Source organism: Babylonia areolata, chromosome 2, assembly GCF_041734735.1.
Source record: "Babylonia areolata isolate BAREFJ2019XMU chromosome 2, ASM4173473v1, whole genome shotgun sequence".
NCBI lineage: Eukaryota > Metazoa > Mollusca > Gastropoda > Neogastropoda > Buccinidae > Babylonia > Babylonia areolata.
Genome location: NC_134877.1, coordinates 47,909,144 through 47,920,997, shown reverse-complemented (window position 1 = coordinate 47,920,997; position 11,854 = coordinate 47,909,144). Strand labels below are relative to the sequence as shown.

The 11,854-nt window shown below is 42.9% G+C and overlaps 1 protein-coding gene across 1 annotated transcript in view; it reads right to left on the bottom strand.

Annotated features, from left to right (window-relative positions):
- Nucleotides 1–211: 211 nt before the first annotated feature.
- LOC143277603 (endothelin-converting enzyme homolog) overlaps nucleotides 212–11,854 on the bottom strand; it is a 358,248-nt gene continuing 346,605 nt past the window's right edge. Inside the window, exons 17-23 of the mRNA XM_076582483.1 lie at nucleotides 11,522–11,632; nucleotides 10,764–10,831; nucleotides 8,506–8,630; nucleotides 7,933–7,998; nucleotides 7,012–7,107; nucleotides 5,704–5,780; nucleotides 212–2,010 (exon numbers count right to left, since the gene is read on the bottom strand). Coding sequence (XP_076438598.1) covers nucleotides 1,911–2,010; nucleotides 5,704–5,780; nucleotides 7,012–7,107; nucleotides 7,933–7,998; nucleotides 8,506–8,630; nucleotides 10,764–10,831; nucleotides 11,522–11,632 — 643 coding nt within the window. The 3' untranslated portion in view covers nucleotides 212–1,910. The remainder of the gene's footprint in view (nucleotides 2,011–5,703; nucleotides 5,781–7,011; nucleotides 7,108–7,932; nucleotides 7,999–8,505; nucleotides 8,631–10,763; nucleotides 10,832–11,521; nucleotides 11,633–11,854) is intronic.

Sequence of the window (11,854 nt, the reverse complement as noted above, 5' to 3'; positions counted from 1 at the left end):
CCATTTTGTCCATGCATCAACTTCCATCCCCGCCTCCCACATTCTGAAATGTCCACCTAAACGTCCAAACAGTCTGTTTTTTTTTTGTTTTTTGTTTTTGTGTGTGTGTGTTTTTGTTTTTGTTTTGTTTTGCTTTGCTTTATATGAACCCATCACAGCCATGGTTCCCCCCTCCCAGACCCCCCCCTCCCCCCGCCGCCCACTCCCCTCCCATCCCACGACAAGTCATGGAACCGCCATCCACACACCATTCGCGTCGCCTGTACATCACACGCTCCTGGGTGATTGTCCGTGGATTGCTGTACCTGGCAACTGGATGTGGACGAGGATGCAGCAGTTCGCCGTGGATTGCTGTATGCGGCGTGGTGGCTGACGTGGCCTAGTTATTAAGGGGCTGTGACTGCATATCATTAAAGCAACCAGTGGTGGTTTCTTGCAACGTTGATGTCAGTCGAAGATTTCTCATCAAGGAATGGATGGTGTTGCTGTGTCACAAGTGACGCCGGTTGCGTTGTCTGCCACCACACCATCAGTGTTTTGTCGTGTCACTTATGGTGTGTTTGCTGTGTCACTATGTTTGACAAGCCACTAGTGCTTTGTTTGCCATGTCATTAGGGGTGTGTCTGACGTGTCACCAATGCTGTGTCTGACGTGTCACTGATGCTGTGTTTGCCATGTCACTCGGGGTGTGTTTGTCATGTCACTAGTAGTGTGTGTGTGTGTGTGTGTGTGACGTGTCACTAGAGGTGCATCGCCATGACACCAGTGGCGTGTGCTTCTGACGTCTCTCTGGTGGTGTGTTTACTATGTCACTAGTGGTGCGTCTGATTTGTCATCAGTGGTGAATTTGCCATGTCACTGCGGGTGTGTTTGCCATTTCACTAGTGGTGTGTCTGACATGTCACTGGTGGTGAACTTGCCATGTCACTACTGGTGTGTTTTACAAGACAGTAGAGGTGATATGCCACGTCACAAGTGGTGTGCCTGACGTGTCACTCGCGGTGTGTTTCCCATGTCACTAGAGGTGTGTCTGACGTGTCACTCGCGGTGTGTTTCCCATGTCACTAGAGGTGTGCCTGACGTGTCATTCGTGGTGTGTTTTCAATGTCACTGGAGGTGTGCCTGATGTGTCACTCGCGGTGTGTTTGCCTTTTCACAAGTGGTGTGTCTGACGTGTCACTGGTGATGGGTGTTGCCATGTCACTAGTGGTGTGTCTGACGTTTCATTTGTGGTGTGTTTGCCATGTCACTATTGGTGTGTCTGACGTGTCATAGGTGGTGTGTTTGCCATGTCGCTAGTGGTGTGTCTGACGTGTCATAGGTGGTGTGTTTGCCATGTCGCTAGTGGTGTGTCTGACGTGTCATAGGTGGTGTGTTTGCCATGTCACTAGTGGTGTGTCTGACGTGTCATAGGTGGTGTGTTTGCCATGTCACTAGTGGTGTGTCTGACGTGTCATTTGTCGTGTGTTTGCCATATCACTATTGGTGTGTCTGACGTGTCATTAGTGGTGTGATTGCCATGTCGATAGTGGTGTGTCTGACGTGTCATAGGTGGTGGTGTTTGCCAAGCTACTATTGGCGTGTCTGATGTGTCACTAGTGGTGTGCTTGCTTCGTCACTAGTAATGTTTTTTTGCCATGTCACTAGTTGTGTGCCTGACGTGTCACTATCGGCTTGTCGCTTCTTCACAGCAATCACTCGTGCAGTTTCTGATTGATTGAATGTCGCCTCCCAGACAAGCTGAAGGGTGTTCTCTGGCTTGTTACAGGGGCTGATGAGCGGCTGGTGGCTGGGTGGACGTGATGATAGATGTATAGTTCGTCATTGTCGTTGTCGTCGTCGTCGTCGTTGTCGTCGTCTGTGGCTGCGTTGTGTGCGAGAGCGGCGCGGAGTATGGTAGGCCGTCGTTATCACCACACCTTACAACGGATCTGTGCGTTCATCTTGGAGTACACAGGACAGCTGTAGGCCCACGTGAACGTCTTGGAGTTGGCGAGGACTCCGTTCACTCTGCAAAAAGGGAATGAGTGGATGAATGAACGAATGAATTCATTCATTAGTTTGACTGGTGAATTAATTGATTGGTTAATGAATGAATGAATAAATTGATTGATTGCTTGGTTAATTGATTGGTTAATGAATGGATAATGAGTGAATGAATGAATTAATTGACTGTTTGATTAATTACTTGATTGGTTAATGGATGAATGATAAGTAAGTAAGTAAGTAAGAAAGGCAATGGAAACAAAATTTCAGTTGATAATTAGCGATTGGAATAGTCACTATCTGGCAGTTGCCGATTAAACAGTTACAGATTCGGAAAAAATCGTGTCGTTGGATAGATGTTTTTGCTTTGCTCGTGTTTGAGTAATTTTTATTTTGCCTTTTGTTTGTAGACTGAAAATTGGTATGTTTGTCTTTTTTTTCTCTCTCTCTCTCTCTTTTCATGAATCCGCTGTGGGTTTTGTTTTGTTTTGTTTTTTGAAAAAAAAGGTAAATAATTCTTGTCTTATCTGATCTTGCCTTGATTTGTATTGTCAGCAGTCTATGTTCTTGTCTTATCTGATCTTGTCTTGATTTGTATTGTCAGCATTCATGTTCTTGTCTTATCTGATCTTGTCTTGATTTGTATTGTCAGCAGTCCATATTCTTGTCTTATCTGATCTTGTCTTGATTTGTATTGTCAGCTGTCTAGCTGTTTGGGTGGCTTGTGCTTTGGCCAGTACGCCATTTTGAATTGATCACTACAAAAAGAAAAAGAAAAACAAAAAAACTTTGGAAGTAAACAATGTGTGGGGCCAGGAGGAAAGGAAAGGGAGGAAGGGGGGGGGGAGAAGAGAGAGGATATCTTAAGATGAAAGGGAACTGTGTTTTACAAAACATGACTCCTCCCTGACACTCTTCATCCTCTCTCTCTCTCTCTCTCTCTCTCTCTCTCTCTCTCTCTCTCTCTCTCTCTCACACACACACACACACACACACACACACACATAAAATGAAGAAGAAGAAACATTACCATGTACCCTACATTGCTATTGAGAATTGGGACACCGATCTGTAAAGTTTGCAAACATTTTGTTTTTCTTTTACGTGAAGTATTGTGCGTGCACTCAGTAAAATTCTTTCCGCATCTATCAATACACACTAGTCTGGGCTAGAACATCAAACCTACCTCATCTTCCCTTTCCTGGTTATAACTGACTGTGCACACGTGTTTTGTGCGTGTGAGTGTGTTTATGAACTTTTATGCTCATGTGCTTTTTTTATATCATGACACAAGGAACTGAATCATTTCGTTTGATAAATGAATTATATAAACACCACCCATAATGTTTATATCATGAACACAAACAAACAACCAAAGAAACAAACCAAAACAAAACAAAATAACAACAACAACAACAACAAAAATAAACGACCACAAAACTCCTTCAAGTAGCAAATGTTATACCCCAGTGCCGTGTTTCTGAGAAATATGACGAGACGAACATTTCAGCTCAGTGTCACATTTCTGAGAGAGAGAAATGGGACCAGGCGTACATCTCAATGCTACAATTCTGATAGAAACAGGCCTGGATGTACATCTCAATGCTACAATTCTGAGAGAAACAGGACTGGACGTACATCTCAATGCTACAATTCTGAGAGAGAAATAGGACCAGACGTACATCTCGATGCTACAATTCTGAGAGAGAAATAGGACCAGACGTACATCTCAATGCTACAATTCTGAGAGAAACAGGCCTGGATGTACATCTCAATACTACAATTCTGAGAGAAATAGGACCAGATGTACATCTCGATGCTACAATTCTGAGAGAAGCAGGCCTGGATGTACATCTCAATGCTACAATTCTGAGAGAGAGAGAGAAACAGGCCTGGATGTACATCTCAATGCTACAATTCTGAGAGAAATAGGACCAGATGTACATCTCAATGCTACAATTCTGAGAGAAATAGGACCAGATGTACATCTCAATGCTACAATTCTGAGAGAAACAGGACTGGATGTACATCTCAATGCTACAATTCTGAGAAAGAACAGGCCTGGATGTACATCTCAGTGCTACAATTCTGAGAGAAACAGGCCTGGATGTACATCTCAATGCTACAATTCTGAGAGAAACAGGCCTGGATGTACATCTCAATGCTACAATTCTGAGAGAAACAGCACTGGACGTACATCTCAATGCTACAATTCTGAGATAAAACAGGACTGGACGTACATCTCAATGCTACAATTCTGAGAGAAACAGGCCTGGATGTACATCTCAATGCTACAATTCTGAGAGAAACAGGCCTGGATGTACATCTCAATGCTACAATTCTGAGAGAAACAGGCCTGGATGTACATCTCAATGCTACAGTTCTGAGAGAAACAGGACTGGACGTACATCTCAGTGCTACAATTCTGAGAGAAATAGGACCAGATGTACATCTCAATGCTACAATTCTGACAGAAACAGGAATGGACGTATATCGGAATGCTATAATTCTGACAGAAACAGGAATGGACGTATATCGCAATGCTACAATTCTGACAAACAGGAATGAACGTATATCGCAATGCTACAATTCTGACAGAAACAGGAATGGACGCACATAGTGTCATTTTTTTTTTCAGACAGAAAATAGGACGAGACGTACATCACAGTGCTATATTTCTGAGCGAAATAGGACAACATGGTCCACCAGACTTTGAGTGGTGGTTTGAACGCGTCTTTCGAATGAGACGATAAACCGAGGTCCCCTGTGTTGCATGCACTTAGCGCACTTAAAAGAACCCACGACAACAAGCGGGTTGTCCCTGGCAAAATTCTGCAGAAACGTCCAATTAGATAGGAAAACAAATGAAAATGAAAAGCAAACAAGAAAAAAAGGGGGACTGGGGGGTGGGGAGTGGTGATCTCAGTGTAGCGACGCACTCTCCCTGTGGAGAGCAGCCCGAATTTCAGACAGAGAAATATACATGAGACACACACACACACACACACACACACACACACACAGAGAGAGAGAGAGAGAGAGAGAGAGAGAGAGAGAGAACACTGAACACTTTAATGTCAATAGCTTTACAGCCCTAATGACATGGGGGTTCATAATACAAATAACAACATGCATCAATAGTAATAATATTGATGAAAACCAAAACCAAAACGAAATCAATCAATCTGTGCAACAAAGTGCAGTTCGACCATCCATTCAAAGTAATGGCATGTAGTGAGAAATAAAAACAAAAACATATATAAATGTATAACATAAATATTTTCCATATGAGAGTGACAACACAGATTTCACTTTTCACAATGAGCAACACCTGATACTATTTTATTATTGTTGAGGTTTTTTTCGTCGCATGTTATTCGCTTCTGCAATATATTTTGCAAGTGACTGTAGTGAAGTTTCCTGATTTAAATTAAGCACTCCAAAAATATCTTCATACTTTGCTGAATTTGTTTTAAATACAACACATTTTTCTCGAATATCGTCATAAGCTTTACAACTAAACAAAAAATGTAACTCATCCTCCCTTGAATGACCGCACATCGGACAAGGGGAGAGTAACGAGGGCTCAGTCTGAAACCACTTTTCATAAGCATTCAAACCAATCGTTCTCGTTCTAAAGAGAGAGAGAGAGAGAGAGAGAGAGAGAGAGAGAGAGAGAGAGAGAGAGAGAGAGAGAATCGTAATTATGTAATTTACCTGGCAGCTCCTGGACTGTGGGGGTCTGTCAACAGGTGAAGCCGCAAACCCATGTCTGTCCACTTGGAGCAGTACATCTGAGACACGTCAATCATCATGCATCGATTATGATTCCTGACAACTGTTAATATTATCATCATCCTCATCCACATCCTCATCATCATTATGTATTTTTCTTCTTCTTTACCATCATTCCAATCCTCATTTGTGTGAATACTGATTAATTCATTCTGTAGGCTGTTTTTGATATAAAAAAAAAAAACACCTCTTCACTAACAGCTCTTGTTGCTGTTGTTGTTGTTGATGTTGTATTCATTATCAACATCATGATCATCATACTTAATTCGTTTTACTTCATTGTATTAACACATGCACTGGGCAGCTTTGCAACAGCTAAATGAAACGGAACAAAGCATATGGAAAAGACAGACTAAAACTGAAAAATCTACACTTACATATTACTTCAATTCCGTGTCCCTCTCTTTCATTCCGCTTATCCCCCTATCATCCCCCTCTCTCTTTCCTTTCCTACTTCTTTCCCGTGTGTGTGTGTGTGTGTGTGTGTGTGTGTGTGTGTGTGTGTGTGTGAAAGAGAGAGAGAGAGAGGGGGGGGAGGCTGAATTATTTGCATCATTTAAGTCTGCAAAACATATGATTCTTGGGGAAAGGGAGCTTGGGGGGGGGGTGGGGGGGGGGGGGGGGGGGGGTGAAACTGCGAGAGCCAGCTGCTAGGGCTTTCAGACTATATATTGCAGAAAGCACGTACTATGGATACAATAAAATACAGAGGGACTTCGCCAAAGCCTTTGACTAGGTGTGGCACTCACTGCTCCACTATCACCCCAGCCTCGGAATCGCAAGTCTGGTGAACAATTATGGCTTTGCTTTTGTCTTCCCCGATCTACAGGAAGCATTCTCCGTGAACGGCACCATTTCCTATTCGAGTCGGGGTGTCCCACAGGGCTCGGTTCCGGTACCCTGTGTCTTTCTGATGCAGATAAAGGATATCCCAGCCAACCTCACCACCACTGCCAGGCTCTTTACAGACTATTCTCTGAATGGCAGACTTATTTGTACCATCAGCGATCAGGAAGCCTTGCGAAGAGCTTTGAACCGTCTCAGCGATTAGGGAAAAAAAATAACAAAATATGTCGTTTCACGCATACACATGCGAATCACTTTATACCACCAAAAAGAGACAGCTACAGAAGTGCAGCTACACACACACACACACACACACACACACACACACACACACACACACACACACACACACACACACACACACACACAATGCGTGCCATTTACCTGGGCGTAGCTGACGAAAAAGGCCTGGTAGTTAGTCATGTTTAGCCCAGGAAGTGGCGCCTCCTCCTCGTTCTCCTCAACCCACTTCATATATGCCTGTATGTCAGACAGATACACACATGTCATTCGCCAAGACACACACACACACACACACACACACACACACACACACACACACACACACACACACACACACACACACACACACATTTAATGACATGCACAATTCGTTTTATCGTGTGGTCAGCAGCTAAGAAAGTACATTACATTGGCATATAAAATGATAAACAACCACGCATATTCTTTTGCAAGCTGTAATCCGATTATTACAACAGTTCAACACATGGAAAGGGAAAACTCGACACATGAACACAAATAATGCCGTGCGCATGTTTGAGGACACACACGCACGCTCGCATACACACATATGCGCACGCGTGCGCGTGCGCGCGCGCGCGCACACACACACACACACACACACACACACACACACACACACACACACTGTATGCTAAAATTCAGTCAGTCAGTCAGTCAGTCAGTCATACTCTCTCTCTCTCTCTCTCTCTCTCTCTCTCTCTCTCTCTCTCTCTCTCTCTTTTTCTTTGTATTAGTCTATTATTTTCTTTCTCTTACCCCCTTTTTTGAAAGAAAAAGTTGATAATATAATATATATAACACAGTATGCTATGGAACAGCACATATACCGTAGTATAATACAGCATGACACAAATAGTTTTATATAACACAGCATAACAAAAAGAAAAGAAAAAAAGTTAGGCTAACAATACAGAACAGGAAAACCAACACGGTATAATGCAGCAGGATCGCATTGTACAACAATAGAACAATACGACAGAACAGCATAACATAGATTATAGAATGTAGTATGAAACAGAGCCAACAGAACACAACGCTTACGTAGTATGCTGCCCTTAGACCCCCGTTGTCTGCAATATTTTCATCCAGCGTGAAATCCCCGTTCACCTGTAACACACATGAATAGATAAATAAATAATTAACATACAAATATTCACCGCAGTCTTATACTCTGAGGACGCAATGAGATGCAATGACATCACAATGTGTGTGTGTGTGTGTGTGTGTGTGTGTGTGTGTGTGTGTGTGTGTGTGTGTGTGTGTGTGTGTGTGTGTGTGTGTGTGTGTGTTTCTCTGGTCCTTTTACTTGTAACGAGCTCCATATTTCTCTTTGCTAAATCACTGCACTCAGCTTCTTTTTTTAATGCAAATTCCTCCATGTTTGTAAAGCGCTCAAACCTGAAGATAGGCGCTATATACGCATCCACTTAGTGGAAAGGCAGGGGAAAAAAAACCAAACAGTTTGATGACACCAACATCGATGCCAGAAAACTGCTCAGGGGCAGGGTAGGATGTTGAATATGATAGATAGATGAATAAATACATATATAAATAAAATAAATAGATAAATGAACAAATAAATAAACAAGAGCTGCTAGAAACAAAAGGACGTACGTTCTGGCCCTGAACCTGGATTTTGTTGTACTGGTCCACCATGCAGTCGGTGGTGATGCCGAAGTTCTTGGAGCTCTGAGGGTCCCACCAGTCCTTCAGGCGTCCTTCCTCGTCGTACTGCCGCCCTGCACGTGCACACACCGCGCACCGCCCAACAGTGCGTCGTCATCGTCATGGTGATAATCATCAACAACATGAATGGTAGTCGGTCGTTTCCGACCATGACCATCAGAACAGCAAGAGGAGGCTACTACTGTCTCGACTATCTGGGCTTAGAATTTGATCATTGTGGAGAGTGTCTTGCCCAAGCTACATCCCTATTCTCTCGGGCAAGAGGGTTTCAGGACAGTCGGCGTTGGGATGGTTCCAAAAGGCCAACTAGCCCCCAAGGCTGCAGCACTAAGAGCCAGTGCATTTTTGCCTCTCCAAGTTTGAGTATCATAGTCACTCACAGAAGACTAAGCTTTAAATGATTTTCCGAAGCAATGGAGAAACCGCTGATAATACAGCTCTCGTGTAACTGTTTGCCTAACTATAAACTTATGTTTATAACTCACTCAGTACGGCCAGTCCTCTCTTCTCCTCTACACATGACCCCTCGGATGTCCAGTGGGTGTCTGAATGACTCAACCTTTAGCTTCCGTCGTCAGAATTGTGGTATTCTTTGTCAACATTCACGTCTTCAGTATAAGAGCCTTCCGCTTGCAATATTTTGATGATGGTAATTGGGGTGAAACGCTGTTAACGTCGTCCCTTTCGCCGTTCGTATGGAGAGAGATAAGATGTCAATCTGTGATATAAGCTCAGTGTCGGCCTATACCAGCAACAATAAGAACAACAATAACAACGATGATGAAGAAAATAATAATACTGATGATGAAAATAATGATCATAATGATAATAACGGTTGTGAGGAATCACAAAACGATGCATGATGATTGACGTGTCTCAGGTGTACTGCTCCAAGTGGACAGACATGGGTTTGCAGCTTCACCTGTTGACAGACCCCCACAGTCCCGGAGCTGCCAGGTAGGCTCTCAGAAATGTGGCACGAAGATTTATAAGATGTTCTCATCCTCTCTCGGAAATGTGGCACTATGATGATCATGCTATTTATTTCTCTCTCAGAAATGTGGCACCATGATGATCATGCTATCTATTTCTCTCTCGGAAATGTGGTACTATGATGATCGTGCTATTTATTTCTCTCTCAGAAATGTGGCACAATGATGATCATGCTATTTATTTCTCTCTCGGAAATGTGGTACTATGATGATCATGCTATCTATTTCTTTCTCGGAAATGTGGCACTATGATGATCATGCTATTTCTCTCTCGGAAATGTGGCACTATGATGATCATGCTATTTCTCTCTCGGAAATGTGGCACTATGATGATCATGCTATTTCTCTCTCGGAAATGTGGCACTATGGTGATCATGCTATTTATTTCTCGGAAATGTGGCAATATGATGATCATGCTCTCTCTCTCTCTCTCTCTCTCTCTCTCTCTCTCTCTCTCTCTCTCTCTCTCTCAGAAATGAGGCACTATGATGTACTTACTCTCCTACTTATCTCTCAGAAATGTGGCAGTTTGATGATGCACATACTGTCCCGTATATTTCAGAAGTGTGGCACTATGATGCGCATGCTGTCCTATACATAAATGTATCTCTGAAAAAAAAAATGTGGCACTTAGATGCTGTCTCTCAGAAAAAAAAATCGCTTCTCTCAGACATGTGTGTCTCTCGGTTCAATTTGGCGACGCGAAAAATTGAGCATAAAGTCTGGAGGGCGACTTTTGCCTTCTTGTTTCTCGGTTTGATTGTGGTAAATTATGATTGCTGCTGCTGTTGTTGGTCTTATTGTTTTTTGTTTTGTTTTGATAGTATGTAGGGGGTGTAGAGCTGACCTCAATGTGTGTTGGAGTTACGAGGATGAGAAGTGATGTTGTGTGTGGATAAAGTAAAGGAAATTATCAATATCCACATGCAGCAAAGGATTAGTTTGACTTTTTTCCTCCATCACATGGGATTCCTCCCCCCCCCCCCCCCCCCCCCCCCCCCCCCACATCTGAAAACAAGCTGATCAGAAACAACAGACTTTAAAAAAAGTACAATAATTCAATAATAGCTTACTGGTCAAAAACATGCTGGCTACAGAGATGGACAGAGGTGCGTGTGTGTGTGTGTGTGTGTGTGTGTGTGTGTTTGCATGCGTGCGTGCGCGCGTGCGTGCATGTGTATGCATGAACGCTACCTTGAATATCGAAGGCGTGAGTTATCTCGTGGCCAATCACAGAGCCCATAGCACCAAAGTTGACGGCCCTGTGAACACAAATACAAACACACAAATTCAACACTATCAAAGCCAGAAAGCTGATTTCTTCAAGAAGAAGAAGAAGAAGCAGAAGGAGAAGAAGAAAATGATGATAATGTCAATTATCATCATTATCATCATTATTATTATTATTATTATTATTATTATTATTATTATCATTATCATTATTATTATTATTATTATCATATTATTGTTGTTGTTGTAAAATAAACGAATAAGCAGGATAGCAGCAGTAGCTGCAGCAGCAGTAGTTGTAGTAGCAGTAGCAGTGTTTTTGTTGTTGTTGCTGCCGTTGTTGTTAATCATCATCACAATCATCAGGTCTGCACATATGTTGACCTGGGAGATCGCAAAAAAAAAAAAAAAAAAAAAAAAAAAAAAAAATCTCCACCCTTTACCCACCAGGCGCCTTTACTGAGATTCGAACCCGGGACCCTCAGATTGAAAGTCCAACGCTTTAACCACTCGGCTATTGCGCCCTGTGTGTCTCTAAAAAAACGACGGCAGATGTGTCAGTCGGCCAGTGCGCTAATACCTCCACAGTTGGAAAGTAATGATCCGTCGGTTAATTCATTCATCCATCCATCCATTCTCTTGTTATTTCTCGTTTCTTACAAAAAACTAACTAACTAACTAACCAACCAACCAACCAACCAACTGACTAAAATAAAACTTACGCGGGGCCATCCGGAATGTAGTATGGCAGGTGAAACATGGCGATGGGGAAGATGACGTCATTGCGGATGGGCGAATAGTAGGCGTTGACGGTCACCGGAGGGCGAATCCAACTTGAAACACACACACACACACACACACACACACACACACACACACATGCACGCACGCATACACACACAGATACACATTCACACATGCATATACCCGCGTGGAAACACACACACACACACACACACACACACACACACACACACACACACACACACACACACACACACACACACACACACACACACACACACACAGACGATGCCATGCTATTATGATTAGCT